Source organism: Electrophorus electricus, chromosome 18 (assembly GCF_013358815.1).
Source record: "Electrophorus electricus isolate fEleEle1 chromosome 18, fEleEle1.pri, whole genome shotgun sequence".
NCBI classification, from domain to species: Eukaryota; Metazoa; Chordata; class Actinopteri; order Gymnotiformes; family Gymnotidae; genus Electrophorus; species Electrophorus electricus.
This window is the reverse complement of record NC_049552.1, coordinates 16,395,496-16,420,520: the sequence shown is the minus strand read 5'-3', so window position 1 is coordinate 16,420,520 and position 25,025 is coordinate 16,395,496. Positions and strand designations below refer to the sequence as shown.

At 47.4% G+C, this 25,025-nt stretch overlaps 1 protein-coding gene across 5 annotated transcripts; it reads left to right on the top strand.

Annotated features, from left to right (window-relative positions):
• Positions 1–1,877: 1,877 nt before the first annotated feature.
• On the top strand, positions 1,878–24,829 carry slc4a2a (solute carrier family 4 member 2a). Of its 5 annotated transcripts, none has more exons than XM_035536082.1 (24): positions 1,878–2,836; positions 9,281–9,452; positions 12,414–12,600; positions 13,097–13,356; positions 13,436–13,587; positions 14,057–14,274; positions 14,852–14,988; positions 15,270–15,329; positions 15,908–16,088; positions 16,182–16,317; positions 16,389–16,578; positions 16,986–17,091; positions 17,183–17,367; positions 18,015–18,231; positions 18,704–18,907; positions 18,996–19,144; positions 19,240–19,434; positions 19,510–19,695; positions 19,770–19,859; positions 20,863–21,029; positions 21,211–21,464; positions 21,592–21,761; positions 22,182–22,355; positions 22,793–24,829. In XM_035536082.1, the coding sequence occupies exons 2-24, from the start codon at positions 9,393–9,395 to the stop codon at positions 22,862–22,864; spliced, it is 3,750 nt and encodes a 1,249-aa protein (XP_035391975.1). In that variant the 5' UTR covers positions 1,878–2,836; positions 9,281–9,392; the 3' UTR covers positions 22,865–24,829. The 5 variants fall into 5 exon arrangements, with proteins under 5 accessions (XP_035391975.1, XP_035391976.1, XP_035391977.1 ...); XM_035536083.1 differs by lacking the exon at positions 1,878–2,836 and adding an exon at positions 2,848–3,478; XM_035536084.1 differs by lacking the exon at positions 1,878–2,836 and adding an exon at positions 6,643–6,881 and having other exon boundaries at positions 13,097–13,350.
• Positions 24,830–25,025: the final 196 nt, after the last annotated feature.

Genomic DNA, 25,025 nt, shown 5'->3' with positions numbered 1-25,025 from the left:
CTGTTGGGTTTCTTCATCTCTCCTGTGTGAGGAAAAGCTGTGACAGAACTTTTGTATCTTGACCATGTATCTTTGTGCATCTTTGTGTATCTTTGTGCATCTTTGCATATCGTTCTGCATCTTTGTGTATCTTTGCATATCATTCTGCATCTTTGCATATCGTTGTGTATCTTTGTGCATCTTTGTGTGTCCTTGTGTATCTTTGTGCATCTTTGTGTATCTTTGTGCATCTTTCTGCATCTTTACGTATGTTTGCATATCTTTGCGCATCTTTGTGCATATTTTTGCGCAAACTGTATGGTCTCTTATGTCAAATGTCAAAACTGACAGTTTTCAACTAATTCTGTTTGGACTTGTATAATTTAAACCAACCGAACTGTAAAACATGCTCCATTGTCCCATTGTTTTCTTACTGTTCCTTATTGCTTTTTTTTTGATAAGCAAATGTTTAATGTCATGGCTCCCAGTAAGAGTCCTTGATGCTCTAGTCACTGGCACCTTCAGTCAATCAGTTGTTCAGGTCAGAATAAATAGATTCTTGCCCAATTCTGATCTGTACTGGTTAAGGACCATACACAGGTCCACAATGCCAACAGTCATCCGAGGGGTTTAAAAATGCTCAAGGAAAACCATACAGTTAAAATACTGTTATAATATTGCAGCTGAACACTTCTGAACAAAGGCCATTCAAAAGTAGGTTCTTTAAACCCTTTGACGTAAATGTCTAAGTGTTTTTGTACAAATCTGTGAATTTACACCACAGCAGCCTGAAAACAGGTGTACTGAGAGGTCATGTTGAGTGTACTTTACCTTTTAAATCTGCCACAGCTAGCCTTCACTGCATCTAGAGAAGTGCACAGTTCACACATAGTCACAGGCTGAGACTAGAATCCAAGCACTAGGCATCAGCATTTTTCTTTGTTTTGTTTTTTTGTAATAGAAAGTGACAGTACAATGGGGCAGATCCAAACAGCTACACCAAAGGCAGGCACAGTTCACGTAACCAGAACAGGGAGAGAAAAGGTACAAAACAGCAGGCAAAAGAACATCCAAAAACCCCAGAGAGACAAAACAAAACTTGTCAGTGTGCCTCGCTGAGGCACAGACAATACACACACAATGAGGAAGTGGGAGAAGAAGGATTAAACCAGGATCTAAATAGGAATAATAGCTGAAAGACATCCGAATTCAGGAGACGATGAACGAGGCGGGCGTGGCTAGCTGATGTGACACACATACAATATAATTAAATGCATGAATGAAAATAAACTTAATCCATAATTGTTATAGTCTGTTATTATTGCAAATGTCCCTTTGTAACAAAAAGGCTTTCCTGTATGTTTACACCTGTAATATTTCTCACATGCTGTGTTGGGCTTCCCAGCCAACAGTATAATTGACCGGGTGTTTACTGCTTGTTCTCCTCCATGGGACAGGTGATGTTCATGGGAAAAGAAAAACGTACACAGAAATTACACACTTCCCTCCACTTTCACAAGATTAAGGAGAATGTCTGTGAGCTTAAATCTTGTGTTGTTGATACACAAATCAGCCAAGGTCTGGGAAACAAAAACAACAGCATTATTTGTTTCTGTTCATTTTATAGTTTTTAGAATATTATTGATTTCATTTTTTTGTTGCTGTTCTACACTGAAACAGTAAGATTCAGATTGGTACATAATAGGACAACCAGTTTGAATTAGAACCCAGAACCTATGGAAGATAATAAGAGATCTCCACTAGGGTTGGGTGCACCAAGACCTAAAGTGATGTGCAGTCTATACTGCAAGCATTGGCCTGGGTCCAATTGGACTGGCTCTGATTGGCCTGGGTCCAATTGGCCTGGCTCTGATTGGCCTGGGTCCAATTGGCCTGGCTCTGATTGGCCTGGCTCTGATGTGCATTATGAATACACCACAGTCACTTCAACCCCTGGGCTCTGCAGTCCAGCTAATAACATCATTTTGATTTTACAAACCTCTAAAATTCTTCAAGATGCTTATTGAATTTCTGTTAATGTATCATAATTAATAACATCTTTTTTTTTAACCGAAGGATCCATCAGGAAGAGGATTTCCTCTTTGCTGATGTTTATTATTCCTCTGTAGACAAACAAAAGTGGATGTTTCACATCAAAGGTTCACACATGCAGGTTAACAGCAGGGAACAGTCTCATGAGGTCATCTCACAAGGTCATTTCATGAGGTCATTTCTACGTTAGGCTGCAGAATCGTGTTTTTCTGGTGGCAAATGACTGTGAGGATCAACAAGGACATAAAACTACACTCTATGCTCAACATCATGTGACACACACACACACATAGCAAAGTATTATTAGCACCATCCATTACCTCACGCACACACACACACTCACACGTATACACTGGAGTGTGAAACTGGGAGCTAATCTGTGCGCTGTACATCTGGAATGGGACCATGTTGGTGCTGCTCTCCCAACCTCTCTCCTTCCCTGGGGATTTAAAAGCTGACTGATTAAAGCGTGCACATGAGTGCACACACATACACACTGGCCTTCCAACTCCTTATAAAGTGTGCCCCATTCAGGAGACTCTCTACGCTTTTCCTCCAAAACCCCAGTGGCACTGCGTTGTGCCGGTCTGAAAACAACCGTTAAAGGTCTGAGAGGAGCATCATAAGGTCAAAAGACAAGGTCTCCTGAGACCAAGAGTTCTCTAAACGTTCTCTTCAGGGTCTTTTTTTCACAGCACTGACCTGTTTTGTTTGTTTGTTTGTTTTTTTCCACTAAAGCCACAGAAATAATTCCCTCGTTAAATCAAGCAGGCCTGTTGGATGCTGTGGAGATGAACAAGGGAAGGTAAGGTCAGCTGGCGCCAGCAGAGAGGGCTCGGCTACGTTTCCAGTCAAATAACGCATTACAGAGTTCGTGCGAATGGTTGGTTATACAGGCAGCGCCAGCATGTGAGGATGCTAGTCCTGTCTTAGCCATGCTGCGTCACAGGCAGACAGCAGTCACTGATGAGATCGGGGACGCTTCTGTATATGCTTTAATTAGTTTATTGACTTTTTTCTATACCCTTTTTCTTTCTTCTTGCTTGCTTCAAACTGCTCTTGTCGGATGTGTAAGCCGTTCTATATTCCTTCAGCAGGTCTTTGTGCGAACTCCTGCCAGCTAACTTAGACCGTGGATATGTCCAGAGAGGATTCGCGATCTGTCTGAAACATTTGTGCAGACTCTTGGCTACCGAGTCGTATTTATAAAGATGCATTATATCTTTTATCCAAATCGCCACTTGAATTAAAGTCGCCCGATGGTTTAAGCCCGACCCCAGCCGATGGTTTAAGCCCGACCTCCACTGCCACGTTTGCGTTCCCCTGGTAGATGTGAGCCGATGCATGTGGTGGCACGCTAGTAAAACCTACCGACTGCGGACCCGGACATGCTCCGCTATAATTAAAAGACCAGCAAAAGGTGCTCAGTGGCAGACAGCTGTTCATGGTCAGTATTTGTGAGTTTCGGACTATTTTCGTTTCTTCCTTTGGCTGCAAATATATATATTTTTTCTGTATGTGTTTCTTTGTGTGTGAGTGTATATGTGGGAGGGTTTAGGGTTACACGCAAATGAAATAATCTACCCCGACTCGGAAGGTGTGTAGTGGTTAGGAAGCAGACAGCATCATGAACCGTGGTGCATTGTTTGGATGAAGAGGACTTTTAAACATCTCCCCGTGATTACCTCAAATGTAGGAGTGTGGAGACGAGTTGTCTTTTCCAGGGCACGAGGAAGTTTCTCATTAGTTTGACTGAAACATGATCTGCGGTACACAAATGGACTTTGTGAGGGTTATTTTCACACTGAGGAAGTCAGTCTGTGCAGTTGCAAAATGCCCATCCTGACATAAATGTAGGCTGTGACCGCTTTGTGTTCAGAGTCTGTCACCATGCCTTGAACCTAAAATAGTAAAGAAATACAGGAATGATGTAATGGACTGTACAGTTCAGTCCTGAAAAGTTTACTCGCGAAAAGTTCATATCAGTGATGTTACAGCGCACGATGCTCGGATGCATGACGGCCACCAAACAAGAAATGAGTTAAAGTGGCGTGAGAAATTCTTCTCATTTCTGCTCTCATACTTCCCGTTTCGGCGTCGTCCGTGGCCTAACGAGCCGGTAGTGAGGTGGTGGAGATCTGAACAAGGAACGGATAACCGATCCAAACCGGTTTAGCAGCCGGTTCGGTTTGATACAGCATAGCATAAACTGGGGCTTTGTGTATCATCAGTTTGAATGGGCGCATACTGTGGTTCATGTAATGGACTCATTGTAGTCTCTTATCCATGTTTATCTTCTTTACCTCATTTGAGATATGGCATAGCTCAAGATAGGCCATAGCCCCGGACTAAAATGGATTAATTTCTCTGGATTAATGTTCTGTATTTTCCTCAGATAGCTAGTAAATATGGGAAGAAAAGTGTTTTTAGCCTGAAAAAATGACAGGAGGTATGATATGGCAGTTTTGGTAGGAAACGCAAATGGATCTGTAGGCATATTTAAACTGCTTTGGACCTCTTGGGTGTCTTGATATCGTTAGTCTTAGGAAACTATCTTAATCATTAATTTTACGGTCGAAGAAGGAGTTTAACGGGGCGTTATCTCTGGCCTATCTCTGTTTCGTTTTATGACTATTTTAGGGTTATTATACGACCACTCCTTCAGTTTAAAGTGTGTAGGGGTGGGCGACCACTCACTCCTTCTGTAATAACGGGTATTTCGCTAATTATGTCGTTAGCGAATAAAATTTTAGATCATATTCTGAATTTTCCGTCAGTTGGATGATAGATCGGCCGCTTGCTATCCGAATGAGATGAAGCAGATTTATGAGGTAACATACTGGTCAGGTAGCTAAGCTAACGTTAGCTAACGCTCGCGGTTATATGTCCTGTCTAAGTTTAGCCCGCGCTAGGCTTGAATGCACAACAACCAAAACAAACTAAACGGTCTAACTGACGGCATTGTGGGGCAAAACCGCTGTGGTGGATAAAATCTAACCTCAACATCTGTGAATAAAAGTTACCCAGTACAGACATATTTCAGTTAAATGTAATGTACCAATAATACACTTCTCAGGTAAACTGCAGGGAAGAGACAACGGGGAACAACACAGGTGAGGTCAACGATACAGGCGAATTCTTACCATTATACGTTAGGGGAACAACGATACAGGTAAAGTCTTACCGTTATCTGTCAGGGGAACAACGATACAGGTGAGGTCTTACCATTATACGTTAGGGGAACAATGATACAGGTAAAGTCTTACCATTATTCGTCGGGAAAAACGATACAGGTGAGGTCTTACCATTATCTGTCAGGGGAACAACGATACAGGTGAGGTCTTGCCATTATCTGTCAGGGGAACAACGATACAGGTGAGGTCTTGCCATTATCTGTCAGGGGAACAACGATACAGGTGAGGTCTTGCCATTATCTGTCAGGGGAACAACGATACAGGTGAGGTCTTGCCATTATCTGTCAGGGGAACAACGATACAGGTGAGGTCTTGCCATTATCTGTCAGGGGAACAACGATACAAGTGAGGTCTTGCCGTTATCTGTTAGGAACAATGATACACGTGAGGTCTTACCGTTATCTGGCTAACCTTGGCTGGCTGGCTCATGTTCTGGTGGTTTTAGTCTTAGTGGTGACCCTAACAGACATCATGAGGTGCAACTAGCAATAGTTTATTGCCAGATATTATAATAAAGTTAATGTGCAGAACAACCCTTTGCTTTGTATACTCATACAGTTTCAAGAATGTAGCTAAAATCTATGTTTTATTTTTGAAGGTTTAAAAATGTGTATATGATTTAATCCTGTCTTATGACCTCGCCTTACTGCACGTCCTCCCCTTATCAGGACATCAATACCTAAAATTAGCCTTTTACATTCTTTGGGAAATAAGGGAAGATTTGTTTTTTCTCGCGTTCTTGTACATATGGATAAGTTTGCTAGGTGCATGCTTTGATTAATCTTATGAGTACACGGAATGTACCTTCAATGCTGAGGTCCTTGAACACAAGTGCAAGAAATTATATAACTGATGGTGAATAGATATCAACCCTCCATTAATTAGGGATCTGGGCTGCTGTGAGTTTGTTATGGGATAAGTGGCCAAGAACAACCAGATCATTATCAGAACTTTCTTTCTCAGTTTTACCAACTGACTCTTATGGTCAGATTGAGCTGGTTCCTCCGTTAAGTAAAGTGTTTTCCCATGGATGCGGTATTAATCGTATTTAGGTTTTTCCTTTGACTGGCCATCTTCATTCACTCCACCTCTTTGGTTGCTTGATGTACTCGTCGTAGTTGAATTCGACTTGAACACAAACAAGGTAGCTTCATGGTCACTGTGCTTTTTCTTTAAATACCTGAAATTAGCTTGTGCCAACCTGTCCTTTCAGCATACCTTTGCGAAGGTGTGTGTGTGTGTGTACTTTAACAATCAGACCTTGCGTCACTGTTGAGACATAAGGGTGTGGGTGTGGGCGCGCGAGTGGAATTTTTTTCAGAGTTTGGGGCCTGTAGCTGTATTGTTGAGTCATGCCCTCGTGGTCACATGGTCAGAAGGCTGAAGGAGGAAACCAGAGGGGGGGAGTGAGTGGTGGTCATGGCTGGAAGTGACCTATGTGCGTGTGGATGTGTCAGTGGAAAAGAGGGCGCGTGCGATCGCGAGAGACGAAGAGGGAGGCAAGAATGAGACGCTGTTGTCCAATCGCGATCTTTTGCTGTGTGTGCGCCCCTCCCTCTGCAGCTCGCTCTTTTCTCTGCATGCCCGGTCCAGAAGTTTACCGCCTCACTGCAATGGTGTTCGTGCTCGTGAGCGTCCTGCAGTAAGCACTGTGTGGTAAGCGCGCCGTTTTCCGTCGCTGCGTCTGTGTGGAGGTGAATGAGTGCTTTCTCCCGTGCCGCTAGTCATATGTTCCCTCTTTGCGGGGCAAACTGGATCTACCCCTTCTGTCATTGTCACTCACCCTAGCCCGAACACGTCTTTGTGCTCGTGTGTTTAGGGCTTGTCCAGGCTTCTCCCAGTCTGCAGTTTGCTTTATAGCTCGTCTCGCTAGTGTTCGTTAGGACTCTTCGTGTTTGTGTGGCGGAGGATGTTCAAACAGATCACCGGCAGCCGCTAAAAACTTAACAGCCCTTCCTTCCTTGCACAATGTTTCCTAACCAAATTGAAGTGACTACCCCCCCCCCCCCCCCAACCATGTGGATAAACGGCCACGCAGCCGTCTTTGGTGTTGTTTCATTGGTCCCTCGATTGAAGGCTCGCGGTGTTTGGACTGTGACTTCCACTGCACGCGGATCGCAGAGCAGTACCGATGATGGTGTGTGCCTTAGACACCCTCGAGCTGTCGGTAACCGACAGTCATTCTGCGGTGCACGGTAACTTATTTAACCTGAGGACAGCTCTTGGTTAGAACATTGTTTAAGTCAGAGGTGTGTGTGTGTGTGTGAGAGAGTGAGTGAGTGAGAAAGTACCTCTTTCCATCAGACATTTTTTCCATCACTATCCACTCATAGTGTAAAAATAACTGAACAATGCAGACAAGACATGAGTATTGAGGTTTTTTCATATTAACCTGCATTTTTGAAATGAAGGTTAATATCCTTTTTATTTAGGAGGTATGTTTGGTTTTCTCTGTCATGCGTCAGATTTGTAATGTAATCTCAGTGTTGTATCTTTAAGATTCTGCTCCCTTCATACCACATGAACTGAGTCAGTGTGATGTTCCCATCCCCTGTGACAGGTTGATAAAGACACTTTGTTCATGAGCAGAGGACTTGAAAGCTACACTAAAAAACGTCTGTTTTGTGATGAACAAAGAAACAGATTCAGATGGTCATCACACCTGTTTGTTTTGGGGTTTTTCTGAGTCTTGAGAAAGCAGATCGTGTCTTGTGTTCTGTAGGTCTTGAACAGTATTCTGTCAGGCTGTCTGTTTCAGAGAGACCAAAGCTCAGAGACCAGTAGAGGGTTGGAGGAAGGAACGTTAATCCACACAGCACAAGCCCTGCGGTGTGTGATGCACTGTTGAAAATATGTCGCCCATTTGCGTCTGCCAATATTACGCTGCACTTGTCAGACTTCACGTGAGTGTCTTGGAAATTGGTCATGATTGAGCCCTTTTGAATTTGTGAAGGATCAGCTAGTATCGGAACCATGGTCACTTGCCTATACTCCGACATCTGGGACAGAGACTGTATAATACATCTTAAACTTATTACTGTGAAATATGGTGGTTAGCTGGTGCACCTAATCATGGCTTCTTTTTCTTTTTGACAGTTTAGGCCATCTGTGATTTTAGGCTGTTATAAACTGGGATTCAGAGACAAAAAGGTTACATGTTCTGTATATAATGAAAGTAAGACACCATCTGTCTGACCAGTCGGCCGTGGCATCAGCAGGAAGGACATCATAAGTGTCATAGGATCTTTTTCCCCCCCGTCATCATTTCGATCAGTCAGGGAATGACAGAGACTTTGTACCAGAGCTCTGACCTTGGTGAGGGGACATCTCTGTGGATGTCTCTGCATTAGGCTCTGTCAGGGAGGGACAGTCCTGCGCGTGCCAAATGAGTCTGCAGCAAAGTGGCGCACCTTTCCTCCCCTCCCCTCCTCTGCCGTGTCTGTGAGGGGTGTACGCGCTCATGAGTGATGAGGGTGTGGTGGACACTAGCAGGGTTTGTGAGCTTTCCTCGTCTTTGGTAGTAAAATCCAGAGGTGTTATTACTTGGGTGGGTCATTGTTTACGGACACTTGCTCTCCCCTCTGGTTGAGGGTAATGGAGACTTAAGGAAGTGTGTGGGACTTGGTCTTACGTGCTGGTTTAGTCTTGCATGTCGGTCTGAGTTCTTGCCTATAAAGCTGCGTTTATAAAGCTGTAGGGTGTCTCAGTGGTTAAGGTACAGGACTCGTAATCAGAAGGTTGCTGGTTCAAGTCCCACCACCACCAAGTTTCTACTTCAAGTTTCTGTTGGGCCCCTGAGCAAGACCCTTAACCCTCAATTACTCAAGTTGTACTCGGACATAATTGTAAGTGGCTTTGGACAAAAGTGTCAGAAAAATGGCATAAAAACCTAAAAAATGTCACCCTTGATGTTGCTGTGATGAAGCCATGTTCACGCCTGCTGTCAAAGTTCATCAGTCGTCTGTAATACAGACAGCTCTTATCATGTAAGGATCTCAGTCTCCAGTGTTTTCAGTAACCTCTAAGAGCCTCTTTTTTCTTTTTAATACATTCAGGTTATGCTGCCCGAAAGCTGCCGGCTGAGTCTGAGCGAGAAAGAAAAAGGCTAGCGGACCAACACACATACACATACCCGGACACACAAGCGCCTGCCCAGCAACGTGAGTGATGAGTGACCCTCACGACTCCAGAGATGCGGCTCCTCCAGCAGGCCTGCCTGGGCACGTGGTGAGTGTTTGGAATCAGCTGATTCGCAATGCTGACTAGCCTGTCTCTCATCCCCTCCACACTGTTGTCTGCTCAGCTAAAGCTTTGCTTTGTGTGACCAAATATGAGCAGTACCTGTAGTCATATAGCAGTATTTGGAAATGGTGGTTAGGATCTAGGTGCAACTCTTTTTTTTTTAAAGGATGACTTTTTATTTTTATTTACTTGCTGTATTGTCACAGGGATCAGTTAGAGTCTGTTCTGTCAGAAGTTCCTCTTTGTAAAGGAGAGACATTACTCTGTATATAGAGCTGTGCAAGGTGACTGCTAAGGTGTGGTGAAGTACCTCATGTTCATGTGAGGTCCATAGAATACTGGGATGAGATGTTTACTGGTGGACACACAGGGCTGTGAAGATCCCTCTAGTGCTGCCAGTGGAAGCAGAGCTCTGACAACTGGGTTAGGGTTAGGGATTAACCTGTAACTCTAACCCTAGAGGTTGAACCCCCTACCCCTAACCCTAGAGGTTGAACCTCTAACCCAGGGCTTTGACGGCTGCTTCAGTCTCATCACCTCTACTCACAAAATGGTGAAAACAGGACAGAACTCTCTGCCCTTTCCTTTTGCTGTAGTTGTTTGTTTTTGCTTGTGTTTAATGCTTTTTGTGTTGGTATTTCCTCATCTATGTCAGGCACAGTTCCTCTCTGGATGAAGCTCTACCCTCCGCCTCCCTGTGGGGGTGCTGTGATCACATTAGTTGCTGCTTCAGGTGTAGCAGGTCGAACCCGTCTGACTTCAGGCACTGAGTCGTGGTGGGCGGGGCTTGGCGCCAACGGCCCAGCTTGTCTGTCATCATGGCTGACGCATGGTGGTACAGCATTCCAACGCAGCTTTGCATCAATCCAGCTTTGGCTTAAGCAGGTTGCCAGGATCACTTGCTTGAGGTTGGCCGTGATGGTGGGGGTGTGTTGCGTTAGAGCATGGGAATACCCGCGTTCCTGCTGGGGAAGCGGATGGCAGTAAGCACCTCACTGATGTGATTAAGTCGTTGGGATAAAGGCGAAATCGCTCTGTGCCTGTAGAACTTGGTGTCTGGTCAAACAGTGGGAGGAAAAATGTAGTTTAAAATATCATCTTGTCCCTATGGAGATAGGCGTGGATGCACCTGCATGCTGTGTTCTCAGAAAAAGATTTGCTGCCAGTGCGCATTGTGTCATGTTAGTCAGGCATCTGTGGTTTGACTGGGCAGCTTCTGGATTAAAGTCTCTACCTCGAGAACTGGATTAAAGTTCTTGGTGTTCCTCTGAAAATGATCTGCTTTGCTGGATTGGACGTTTTTAAGAGCTGGTCTGCCCCCAATGTGGTCCCCCCAGGCAGGTCTCTTGCCTTTCAAGAGTGATATTGGACATCATTTCACTCCATGGTGATTGGAAGACGTACTGACATGTAGCTCATCTTTATATCTTTACAGAACTGTTTACAGTTAATTACCCTTTGGTCCAGTTTTCCAAAACTGGGTCATTACCACATCCATCTTGGAGCAGCTGAGCCTGTTTTGTCACTGCAGCATGGCTAGCTGGCCAAGAATTCCACTGCACCTGTGGTTTTTAGAAATTTGATGCTAGTGCTGTAGCCCTCCCTCTCTGCTTGAGTTTGGGAGACAGTCTCAGAGCAAATGGACTTGTTTGGCTTCCAGGTGAATATTATGGGTTTTGTCAGACAGCTAGAAGAAGGGTCAACTCACACCCACCTTCATCCAGAATGGAGTGGTTGCTCCTCAATAGCAGGTTTCGTTTCAGGTAATGTGTCATTTCACAGAAGCAGCTCAAAATTTTGTGGCGTGACCACTCCCTCTGTCCTCAGAGAAGCAGTGGTACCTGTGGTACTGCAGCGATAAAGTTCAGCTCTGGCTGCAAATCTGTCCAATACTTACTTATACAAATGTGGTGTGTGTGTTTAAAAAAAAAAACACCTTGTAAACATGCATATGTACTTTATGGCATCTTTATTTATTAGCATACAGTTTCTGTCTCACGTTGAATGAAGGTTGTGTTTGATGGTGGGGGGGGGGTCACCTTTTAGGAAATTGCAGAAGTGATGAGATCAGTTCATGAGTCATGTGTGCCATCCAACTATAAGTTAATACTGTCTGTGACAGGAGATGATTGACAGAGTAGCTACTTTTGGTTCAGACCAACACTAGTCTTGTGTGACTACAGCAAAGCCCGGCCAGTCATATGCTTATGTGCCATCACTGTTTCAGTCCATCTGTAGTTTTTGCTGGGACTTGAGGAGGCTCTTATCTGCGTTTCTGGCTTCTTATCTATTTTTCTCCTTGAAAAGTGTTCATAGGCGCCAGCATTGATGAACCAAAATCTTTAGAATTTCAAGCCACATACTCTGAGGTAAAATTCCATCGGAAGCATTGTGTGTATCTCCTTTTAAAACTCATCCCATTAAGTATCTTTCACAGCTGACAAACTAACTGTAGTCTTGAGTGAAAGCAGGGGATATGGCAAATCCAGCGTACAGTCACTCCTAAATCTCGTGCTGTGTAGTCGGCCACGTGGGAGTGCTGTGTCTGAGGTGACTGCCACAGTGTTGTGCTGAGTCCCCCTCCGTGTCGGTGGTGCCGGCGGGGCTGGGCTCGTGGGTGTCTGCTCTTCAACATGTGTGCCACAGCCATTAGAGGGTGTGATGCCTCGGACAGGCGGAGCAGACACGAGACAGAAATCCTTTCACCTGTCAAAGACAAAAGCTGCAGTAAACATCATTTTGAATGAAAAGGTGTTATTTCACTTCAAGTTTAAATTTCAGGTCTACGCATATTTGAACGCATTTGAATGGTTTTCTCATCAGAGAAAACAATGTTTCGTCTCCCTCTAGTGACAGTTTGCGGCTAGTGCATGCTGTACTGATTTAGCTGGTATAAATGCCTAAACCAAAGCATTCCTCCGTCCTTTTTTTTCTCATGAATTTAAGATGGCTGTAGTGCCCCAGCTGGCTCAGCACCATGGCGACGACAATGACGACGACGATGATGACGATGATGATGATGGTGGAGACCTGAACAAGACTCTGGGAGTGCAGCGTTTCCAACAGATCCTCTCTCCTTCTCCGCGTGTCCTGGCCGAGCAGCACCGCGTATTTAACGAAGAGGACTTTGAGTGTAAGATTGGCGTCCCTCTGCGTTGTCCCTCCTCCGCTGTGGCACAAGCTGGACAGTGGGTGGGGCCTCTCCATACCTTGCTGGGAAGTGGGTGGGGCTATCACCATGCCCATAAAATCAGATTAGAATAATGAGGTACTACTTAGGCTATTACTTTACTGCCAGAAGTGAAGAAAACAGTTTTTTATATATGCAAGATATGGTTCAGGAATATCTCACAGATTTCCACTACTCTCTGTTGTAAACCACATGCGTTCTCACTCAGATGTACATTGACCTCCTGCTTCTACTGAACAGCACACATGCACTCATGCATCTGGCGTTTCCACAAATGTAGTGTTTTCATTCTATTGATGTACTGGCAGAAAGGCATTGATGTTGCATTAAATCACAAATGCCAATAACTTTTTCAGAATATGGGGCCTTGTTTGACCATCACATTCTCATAACTGTGTGTGGGGCTTCTGTTGAGTGTGAGGTATTTGCCTTTTGCCAGACCATCGTCACTCCTCCCTGCACACCCACCACCCACTCTCCAAGCACCTCCCCTCAGAGGGCCGCCGGAGGTCGAGCGGGAGGAGGAGGAAGACCTTGGGACGCAAGAGGAGCTCGTCTAATGGCAGTGGCGTCCCCCCTGTGGAGGAGGATGAGGAGGAGGATGAAGGAGAGGAGGAGTGGTACAGCCAGCAAGACGGAGAAGGCACCACCACACCTACACCCAACACAGGCACGGACATGCACACGGAGGAGGTGCAGGTACTGCACGCACACACACTTCCACAGAATGATGGCCAGCTGATGACTGTGGACTGATGACCCTCTCCGTGGTCCACAGGTCTTTGTGGAGGATGAAGAGTGTGGCATCACCACGATGTTCCGGAGCAGGGAGCCGGACGCGCCGTCCCGCCAGAGCTCCATCATTCCTCAGCTGGCACTGCTCAGCCGCCGAAAAAGCAGCAGCAGCCTAGACGACGCCCCCGTACCACAGTGAGTGCAGGCACACGCGTGCACGTGTGCAGGTGTGCCCGCGTGCCCTTCACATGCATGCACGTGTATCCAGGGGTGTTCCCCTAGCTTTGAAGTGGGCTCTTTACGTACCTTCAGCTGTGATGGACTATATGTGAGAACGTCACTAAATTAACCCCAAAACTCTGACTGCTTCCTGAAGTGGTCATGTCTGAGCGTTACGCTGTAGTTGCCTCTTGCGTAACTCTGCTTAAGGTGATCGTTCAGGGAGGGTATTAAAGGGCGTATGGGGTCCAGATCCGATGGGACTGGACTAACGAGGGCTCGACGTCATCATATCGACCTGTTCCTTTCTGCTGCCACTAAGCCGGGGCGTCCCACGGGAGTTCTCGGCAAAAACAACCACCAGTAGCTTTTGCAGAACTCGAACAGTCGGGGGTTTCCTTCTGCTACCTCTTTGGACTGACCTCTGTTCCTTCCATCACCATAGCAACGGGGCCAGTGCCAGGAGGGCGTCTGTTCCATGCATGCTCCTGCCTGGGTCTCCCGATGGTGTGGGCGGCTTGAAGCCGGGCCGCTGTTACGACCTGCAGGAGCGCCGTCGTACCGGGGACCTGACTGGCCCCGAGCTGGGTGCCCAGCACCACGCCGCCACTGATGACACCGAGGCCCAGACATTAGCCATCGCCGACCTGGACGGCATCAAGAGTGAGTGTGAGATCGGACTAGGTGTCTGTGTGCGCACGTGTGTGTGTGTGTGTTCGGTGTGAAGATGTGCTGTGTTCTCAGTGACACCATCACCAGGGTTGTATGAATGTCATCTGGCTGTTGCCTAGAGACCAGCTGGTCGTGTTTCTACCTGCCGTGTTTTATAAAGGACAAATCAAGTTTCAGTCAGTCCATCAAACCATCCATGGCAGCGCTTCAGAAATGTGGGCCTTTTGAATGTGGGCCTTTTGACCCTCCACGACTCTACAAATTTCACTTTCACAACTTTTTTTTTTTTTGTGTGTGTGTTTTTGTTTTTTTTTTCCTGGGGTGTGCGTGACGCACACGGAGTGAGGGAGAATTAGCTGTGTGGACAACATCATGTTTAAGCAATGAAGTCCAAAGAAATCTGTACTAACACATAACAGCTGTAGAGAGACTGATTCTTCAGTGTGGATCAGGCTGATGAAGACTCGGGTGACACTGTGTCTGCTGATGACGGAAACTTCACAGTCTGTAGGTGAGGGGGGTGTTTCTCCCTCTCACGGTTTTTTCTTTTTTCCACTCCCTTTGCCAGGTCACCGGTTCGAAGACGTCCCTGGGGTGCGCCGTCACCTAGTGAGGAAGAGCAGTAAGGGTCAGGTGGTTCACATCAGCAAGGACCACAAGGAATCCAGCGGTCGGAACCGTAAACTGGACAGAACCCCTCACGAGGTCAGCCCCCCCCCCCCACACACACACACACGGGGGTTTTATCTGCAGACATGTATGAAATGTTTTCATAGGGGTGTACAAACAGTATGACGTTTCCATCTGAGTGGTGTAGAGAGGGTTGCATAAAATGCAGCACGAGTGTTTGTGTGTGAGTGAAAGTTTGATGCTAAGAGGAGAGTGGAGGCAGAGGCTATTGCAGGTGTGAGGGTCTTGGGGTGGGCAGGGCCAAGGGTCTGTTGGGTGGGCGTGGCCGAGTGGCTCACTCAGATCTTCTTTATCAGAGGAGCTCGTGGCCTTGCGTCGGGAGCTACAGCAGGGCTCGTGCGGCCCGGCAGCTGAAGGTATGAGCACGTCCCAGCAGGCCGAGAGACCCACTTCTAACTTTGCACCTTTACCTAAAGATTGTGTGTGCGTGTGTGCGTGTATGTGGAGGATTCTTGGCATGGTTTTTGTGCACTATTAGTGCTTTGGTGTGTTTTATGGAACACTGACTGGTCACTCTTTGGCAGGACTTCTGGATAATCCTGGCATGTCAACATAACCGATATTCCCGTCATTTGTGTCTAATTGGTGTCTGTCTACTATTAACTGTGAGGTCGCACAACTAATTTCTGCAGTGCACCATTGACCAGGTTTAAGGAGGACAGCTTTGATTGGGGCTGACCGAGGTCCCACATTGCACATGCTTACCCGTGCATGGATGGGCAGTACGTCTGGAGGAGGGGGTGTGTTGTGTGTCCCCCCCCCCCCCCCCGCCTTTAACTACATTTCTAGTGGAATTTGGAAAATGTGCTTTTAACCCTTCCAGATCTGTTGTGTATCCTGACCCTGGATAGAGTGAGACCGGGTGAGTGTGAGGATGATCGTGAACCTGGGCAGTGACATGTAATCGGATCCCCGTGCGTGTGTGGTGGTCCAGGTGTTTGTGGAGTTGAACGAGCTGGTGATGGATAAACACCAGGAGATGCAGTGGCGAGAAACCGCTCGCTGGATCAAATTTGAGGAGGATGTGGAGGAGGAGACGGACCGCTGGGGCAAACCGCACGTGGCCTCCCTGTCCTTCCGTAGCCTGCTGGAGTTACGCAGGACAATCTCGCACGGTGAGCTCAGACACGCCTGGACACGCACCCTTGCGCTGAGTCTGGGCAGTTACAGACAGTGGAGAGGTCTCACCTGTGCGTGTGTGTGTCCAGGGGCTGTGCTCTTGGACCTGGACCAGAGGACTCTGCCTGGCATCGCACACCAGGTGGTTGAAAAGATGATCATCTCTGACCAGATCAGAGCAGAAGACCGAGCCAATGTCCTCCGAGCTCTGCTCCTCAAACACAGGTCAGTAGTCTCACACTCACACACACACACACGCCTGTGAGGGCATGACTAAATCTATGCTCTCTCACCAGTCACCCGAGCGATGGAAAGGAGCACAGCTCTTTCCACAGGAACATCTCAGCCGCCAGCCTGGGCTCTCTGATGACTCCTCACTATAACAACCATAACTCCGCCCCTCTGGAACCCACTGCCACAGACCCACTCATGGGTGGAGCGTCAGACTCGGACTCCCACATCCGTGTTGACGTTGAGAAGAATGAGGTACTGGACCCTGTGTTTCTGCTTGGAGGGAGGGGGTGTTCAAGTTCAAGTTTGGTTTATTTGTCAGGTACATAGTCCTACATGGTATAACTCACAGTCAAATGGTTTTGTGAGTGCTCTGTCCAGACTGAGGAAAGAAACAGGCATGCATAAAGAAATGTATATATCACACACACACACACACACACACACACACACACACACACACACACACACACACACACACAAATGTATAACAATGTATGTACAATATGTGTATATATACACAATGTAAATATGGATATGGTGGGTGTGTCCCTGACCCTGTGTTCCTGCTGGAGGGTATGTGTGGGGTATGACCCTGACCTTTTGTGTTCCTGCTGGGGGGGTATGTGTGGGGTATGACCCTGACCTTTGTGTTCCTGCAGAAAGAGGCCTCCTCAGCTGTAGGCATGCACAGGTCCAAATCCAAACATGAGTTGAAACTTCTGGAGAAGATCCCAGAGAATGCAGAGGCCACCGTCGTACTTGTGGGTATGTGAAGTACCGCTGCAGAACGTGCCATGCAAGACCCTGCACTGCAGGCGCAATGATGATGACGAAGATGATGTCTGAATGTCCACAGGCAGAGTGGACTTCCTGGACCAGCCCTCCATGGCGTTCGTTCGGCTGCAGGAGGCGGTGCTGTTGGAGTCTGTGCTCGAGGTGCCCATACCGGTACGGTTCCTCTTTGTGCTGCTGGGCCCGCCCATCGCCAACATGGACTACCACCAGATCGGCCGCTCCATTTCCACACTCATGTCTGATAAGGTGAGGTTGGAGGGCTGGACAGTTTCACAGTAGTAGTGACAATGGGGCTTGGGAATGAGATTTGAATAGGGCTCTGTTTCCCTTAAGCATTGTAATGGGGGGGGGGGGGGGGGGGGGGGGAGAGAGAGAGAGAGAGAGAGAGAGAGAGAGAGAGAGAGAGAGAGAGAGAGTGTGAGTTCAGTGTGATGCTCTCTCTACCAATTAACACTGATCTTTGTGTCACGACTCTTTTGGGGAACCTGGTTTACACCAGTGTGGGGTGTTGTAGCGTGTCTGATCTGCTTGGGGAGATGGTGTGTAACGTGTCTGATCTGCTTGGGGAGTGGGGGCATGACTTGTCTGATCTGCTGGGGGTAGGGGGGTGTGTAACATGTCTGATCTGCTTGGGGCGGTGTAAATGTGTCTGATCTGCTTGGGGGGCGGTGTAAATGTGTCTGATCTGCTTGGGGGGAGGTGTAAATGTGTCTGATCTGCTTGGGGGGAGGTGTAAATGTGTCTGATCTGCTTGGGGGGCGGTGTAAATGTGTCTGATCTGCTTGGGGGGAGGTGTAAATGTGTCTGATCTGCTTGGGGGGAGGTGTAAATGTGTCTGATCTGCTTGGGGGGGGGAAATGTGTCTGATCTGTTGTGCCGCCGTGCCCCCCCAGCACTTCCACGAGGCAGCGTACCTGGCAGACGAGCGGCAGGATCTGCTGACGGCCATCAACAGCTTCCTGGACTGCAGCGTGGTGCTGCCACCATCGGAGGTGGGCGGGGAGGAGCTCCTCCGATCCGTGGCACGCTTCCAGAGGGACATGCTCCGCAAAAGGCACGAGCAGGACATCAAGATGCAGGCCAAGGAGCCCAAGAGCCCCGAGGACGAGGGTACGGGACTGAGACGTGGGACCGAGATGCACGCTCGCTCACCTGGTCTTATGGAAGCTTTTTGTCTCACGTAACCCTCCAAAGCTCAGCCTCTCCCTGTCTGGTGAGAGTGAGTCAGGGGTGGCGAGAGAAAAAAAATTAACTAAACGTTTTTGTATAACTGCTAATTACTTTGTTTTTAAAGTGTTTCAGGTTTGAGTGAACTAAGAAAAAGAACCACTGATTACAGTTTAATCGAATTAAGAGCAAGCATTTGCTTTTGATACTAAAGCAAATTTAAACAAACTTTAACTCGGGTGTATTTTTGATTGCTTGACTTTTAAAGCATTGTCATTTGTACTTGACTCAGTTGTCGGTCGTTATCACCCTCATCAACCCTGTAACGAGCTCATGGTGGTTGGTCGTTATCGCCCACATCAACCCTGTAACGAGCTCACGGTGGTTGGTCGTTATCACCCTTGCTTTTGCTCAGCTCTGCTGCCCCCGTTTAAACCTCGCGACGACCCCCTCCGGAGGACCGGGCGCCCATTCGGCGGGGTGATCCGTGACGCCCGGAACCGCTACCCCAAATACCTCAGTGACTTCAGGGACGCGCTGAACCCCCAGTGTATGGCTGCCGTCATCTTCATCTACTTCGCTGCCCTCTCTCCTGCCATCACCTTCGGAGGACTGCTGGGTGAGCCGAGATCCCGCCGTTGACACTTCGACTATGACTGTCATGTACTGTGTTGGGAGACGGCCTTTGTGTTGTATCGAACGCGCAGGAGAAAAGACGGAGGGTCTGATGGGTGTTTCGGAGCTGATCATTGCCACTGCCGTGCAGGGGATCCTGTTCTGTCTGCTGGGGGCCCAGCCGCTGCTGGTGGTTGGATTCTCCGGACCACTGTTGGTGTTTGAAGAGGCGTTCTTTTCTGTGAGCGTATCTCGTGTGTCCTCTTCTAACGTGAGTGTGTGTGCACGCATGCACACACAGAACTCATCGTGTTTGTGTGTGTGTGTGTGTGGTAGTTTTGTAAGTCCTATGAGCTGGAGTACTTAACGGGCCGCGTGTGGATCGGCTTCTGGCTGGTGGTCATCGTGGTGGTCATTGTGGCCTTTGAGGGAAGCTTCCTGGTCCGATTCGTTTCCCTCTTCACCCAGGAGATCTTCTCCTTCCTCATCTCCCTCATCTTCATCTACGAGACCTTCTCGAAGCTCGGCAAGGTCTGCCGCCCATCCTCTTCCTCTGGTGTAACTCTTCAGTCTTGTAGATGCTGAACCTGCCTCCCTCTCTCCCAGATCTTTAAGGAGCACCCTCTCAGTCCCTGCAACACCTCGGTGGTGAACAGTACGTACGCCGGGCTGCCAGGCAGCGTGCTGAACCAGCCCAACACAGCGCTGCTGTCCTTGGTGCTCATGTTGGGGACTTTCTTCATCGCCTTCTACCTGCGCAAGTTCAAGAACAGTGCCTTCTTTCCGGGCCGTGTAAGTGTGCAGTGCTGCGCCGTGACCCAGGACCAGTTTGGGGTCCGTTAGCTGACACCTCTCTCCTCCCCCAGCTCCGCAGGGTGATAGGTGATTTTGGAGTTCCCATTGCGATCTTCATCATGGTCTTGGTGGACTACAGTATAAAAGACACTTTCACACAGGTGAGTGCTCTTTAAAAGTAAATATTTAAATGTAACCTGTCATACTGTATCGCCCGTCGTACATATGGCAGAGAAGAGCAGAGTGTCCCTGGAGCTTTATCTGACGCCAGGTCTGCATTTCTCTGGTAATGATCCGATACCGATATCTTGCATTTGGATGTCGCCCGATATCCATACACATCCAATATGTCTTTATTAAAAACCACGGTGGATCTGTAGTTTAGTTTGGGGGAATTGTTTTCTGTAAGATGTGAGGGCTTTCTCTGGGGTCTTGGGCTTCGGTCCCTGTCTGGGTGGAGTTCTTCCTGTGTCTGTGCGCTTCGGTCCCTGTCTGGGTGGAGTTTCCATGTTCTGTGTCTGTGTGGGTTTCCTCTGGGGTCTCTGGTTTCCTCCCACAGTCCAAAAACATGGAGTTTGTGTAAATTGGCTATCCCAAATAAACTGTCCTGGTAGGTGGGTGTGGGTGTGTTTACATGTCCAGTGGCGGATGGTGTCCTGGGTGTTGTCCTCTTTCCCCTCCCTGTACTTGATTCAGACCCCCAGGGGGCTGTGGTTTCTTGTTGAGTAATTAACATATACACTGTGTGTGTGTGTGTGTTGTAACTAGCCCAGGTCTTATCATGTGACCTGCTAAAGGTTCTCACGTGTTGCTGTGTTCATTTCAGGCTGGATTTCTGATGGTGTTGGATTGGTTATATCAATATCTGATCCAGCATTTGTGTCGATATTGGCCTAATTGGCCCCATCTCCACCCAAAACATAATGAATTAATTAAAATGCTTTCATTTGATAGTCATGACTGACTGACTGAGTGTGTTTTTAACCGTGCCGGTTTGTCCCTCATTGTTGGCACCTAGCATGACCTGAAGTGTGCGTGTGTGCGTGTGTGCGTGTGTGCGTGTGTGCGTGTGTGCGTGTGTGCGTGTGTGCGCGTGTGCGCGTGTGCGCGTGTGCGCGTGTGTGTGTGTGTGTGTGTGTGATCAATCGCGCTCTCCCTCTGCAGAAGCTGAGCGTGCCGGGCGGCTTCAACGTGACGAGCCCTGAGAAACGTGGTTGGTTCATCTCTCCGCTGGGCTCGGGCGGACAGTTCCCCCTCTGGATGATGGTGGGCAGCCTCTTGCCAGCCCTGCTTGTGTTTATCCTCATCTTCATGGAGACGCAGATCACTACGTGAGCCCCATTCCCAGCTGTCTCCTTCAGAGGAGGACTCGCGTTCACTTTATTACAGTTCTGATTTAAGATACTTGACTTCTCTCAATGGATCTGACTGGTTTTCAGGTTCTTTTGTATTTTAAGGTCTCTCTCTCTCATATCCCCCTTCTCTCTGTGTCGCTCCCTTTCTCTCTTTCAGTCTGATTGTGAGTAAGAAAGAGAGAATGCTGATGAAGGGCTCTGGCTTTCATCTGGATCTGCTCATCATCGTAGCCGTGGGTGGGATTTCGGCGCTGTTCGGCCTGCCGTGGTTGGCTGGGGCCACCGTGCGCTCGGTCACCCATGCCAACGCCCTCACGGTCATGAGCAAGGCTGTCGCTCCTGGAGACAAACCCCGTATCCAGGAAGTGAAGGAGCAGCGTGTGACGGGACTCCTGGTGGCGGTTCTTGTTGGTGAGTGGGTGGTGTGTGCTGAGAGTGTGTGTGTGTGTGTGTGTGTGTGTGTGTGTGTGTGTGTGTGTGTGTGTGTGTGGTGTGTGTGGATTGGTGGGCGCTGACGGCATCGTCCTCCACTACGCAGGCCTGTCCATCGTGATCGGCGACGTGTTGAGACAGATTCCCATTGCCGTGCTCTTCGGCATTTTCCTCTACATGGGCGTGATGTCACTCAATGGCATCCAGCTGACCGAGCGCATGCTCCTCCTCCTCATGCCCCCCAAATACCACCCGGACCACACCTATGTGCGAAAGGTCAGTTGGCCGTGCCCACTGGCCACAAAACTCCTCCCACTGCACCCGCACGCACGCGTACACACACACACACACACACACACACACACACTGTGCTCATATCTCCCAGCGATGGCCAATATATTCAGTATTAAAAACTGTTATTGCAGTACCTGGGTGCAGAGGTGGAGGGGGTCAGACGTAACGTTAAAGCTCTCAGTGGACAACACCCCTACCTTATCTTCCTTATACATGTCCTTTCGGTTTGTGTTTGTGTTCATCTGTATGTCAGTACAATAAGATCCTTGCTGTGCGTGTAAAAATGAAAGAGAGCTGAAGAACACAAAATATAATAATTTGACCCCCTCTGCCACAAACCAACTTGGTTTTATTATACACTGGAGTGCTGTAGGTCCATCAAGACCCCCGTGTCTCTGTCAGGTGCGTACCCTGCGCATGCACCTCTTCACAGGTGTCCAGCTGGTGTGTCTGGGGCTGCTCTGGGCTGTCATGTCCACTGCTGCTTCGCTTGCTTTCCCGTTTTTCCTCATCCTCACCGTACCCCTCCGGATGTTCGTCCTGCCACGGATCTTCACCCAGCGTGAGATGCAATGTGTGAGTGTATGACACACACACATATATACATGTTGACTTTCTGTAGATGGACCTTGTAAACACCTGTAGGTTAAACTGAGTCAAATGGAGTGACGTTTTGAAGCGGAGTTCATGTTGCAGGTTCATGAACGTCTTTTGGATGCTCCCCCTCAAACTTTTAAAATCCACACTAGGAAAGCTGTTTTTGCTTCCACACTTCTCCCTACATATCCTCAAGGATTAGGTTTGCAGGCGTTAGACTTCTGCTGTCGTGTTGCTTGTCTCCTGTGGGCTAAATCGAGCGCATTTCACTGTACTGTTTACAGTCTTAGAATGTTACTTCCAAATTCAGCACCAGTGTTGGCGCCCTCACTGTGGCTTCTACTGCCCCAGTCTGTGGTCAGTGACCCCTGAGCCTAACACAGGCTCCTAACACAGTGCTCATGTTGTTGCCACAGCTGGACGCGGAGGATGCAGAGCCAACGCTGGACGCGCAGGACGAGTACACAGAGATGCACATGCCCGTGTGACCTCGCTGGTATGTCCGGCTCTCACACGCTAACCTAGTGCTCCAGTTAGAAAGGAGTGTTGATCATCTCAAGGAGTGTCAGTGGAGCGACGGATATGTAGGACCTCAGTGTTTCTCCAACAAGTCATCTCAAGCCAAGGCCGTGACCTTCTAGTGACTGTGTTCCTGCAGCCTTGGTGTCAGCCACACCAAACTCACACCTGAAATGTACTTTTAGAGTTCTCTTTAAAAAAAAATACTATTCGTTGGTCCTTTTTATATTAATGGAAGAACTGTGTGTGTGTGTGTGTGTGTGTGTGTATATTTAACAGATTTCTGAGTGTTAGTAATTGTTTCAGTAAGTCTTGGATAGCTAGAAGTGTTTCCTCCAATATTCATGTTTTGTCCCAGATGTTCAGCGTATCCGTGCAGCTGAGCTTTGTATGTTTGTGTAGTAAATGGAGAAGTCACACTCAGTTACCTGAAGCACTTTATGACCAATCATACAAATGCATCTGCTGCGACCTGTTAGCGTTCCTTTCATTTAGAGGTCGAGGTGATTGTATTTCGTGTATCATGTAGATTAAACAACTCTACAAATATCTGAAAACGTCTCAGCAGCTACACTGCTTTGGGTGCACACTCTGCACCAACAGGGAAAACGCAGCACATCTTATTTTAAAACTTAACATCCTTTAAGACCCTATGTATTTCAACTCTGTTCTGGAGTAAAAGCTTTTGACTACATCTTGCAGCTAATGCTACATATTTACAGCCAAATGTATAAATAAAAGAACGTGGTGTTTTTTTTAATAAGAGTTGTAGACATGCTGTAACGTGAATTCAGCCATTGACTAAATAGGAAAAATTCTACATATGACCGTTGGCAGGCGTAAGTTCACCGTATGACGGTCGTCTGTATTTTGTGACATCGAATAGCTTTGAACTGCACTGGGGAGGTTTGAGTGACGATCAGTAGACTGCCCAAGGGGGTATAAGAGACAAACTGTTTCTAATTTATTGGATGAGTAGTGTGTTAAGTGTTTATGCATATGAGAGAGAGGAGAGAATGATGTCCATTATTTACATGGCCAATTGGTGTAAATGATTAAAATTGTTTTTAAAGGGGACTGTTGCATATGCTGTTCTGATTGATTTGTATTAATTGTAAAGGGTTGCATTTAGTAGTTATTAAGGTTCATAACACAGCTTGATAATGAATTGGCCTGTGTCAGCTAAACTATAACCCCTTCACAACGGCGCAATCCTTTAGTTGCCATTTAATGTACTAATGTGTGAATTGTAGTCTCCAGTGTGATGTCTCTTTGTAGGGAAAAGCCTGTTAAGTGAAAAGCTGGAACATCTATGCAATTGAGATGCATTTAAATATATATATAAAATTGGGTCTCATTTCAGTCATTTGTTTGCCTCTAGTTTTGTACTGTAAACCCATTTAATGGGTGTTCAGTGTGTTGGTTGGTTGGCTGACAGAGTGCAACTGTGTGACTTGCGGTCCAGCTATAATAATCTGACTTTTCCCCCCTTCTAATTATTGAATGTTAATTGATTCGTGTTTGGTTCTTTGTAATCGATAACGCTGTGTGTGTCTGCCGCTCGCCCTGCTGTGCCTTGACTGTCACTTTGGAATGTGCCGGAAGAAACTGGAGTTGCTTTTTTGCTTAACGGCAAATCAGGCGAGCGCGAGGCCGCAGTGACTGATAATGTACAAGTGCTGCTGAAGACGGAGCGCGAGGCATCTGTTCGCACCGCTACTAGCAACGTGCGCGCGCCCACAGCGTCTCAACATTCCTGTAACGCATCTACGCCGTTCCTGTGCGCCGCGGGTTGTCAGTACTTTCGAGCGCTGTGTCTGTCATTTCTTGTATTGCTGGACGTCTTGTATTCTCATATGCAGTTTTCCTTTTGGTTATGTAGCCACGGTTGCTAAAATGTTCCCAATAGGGATTAAATGCAGTTTATTAAAATACCTTTTGGTGATGAGTGTAATTATTTTCTGCTTGAGGTAATGAAATTAGAGAAGTAATGAACTTGTCAGTCCTTTTGAAAGTAAAATGCTTAAAACTATTTTGCATCCTGGTGGAGAAATCACTTATCCTTGTTTTACGTTGCATAACAGCACTACAGTACTAACAATAACGATACTTTAGTATTAAGTTCACAAT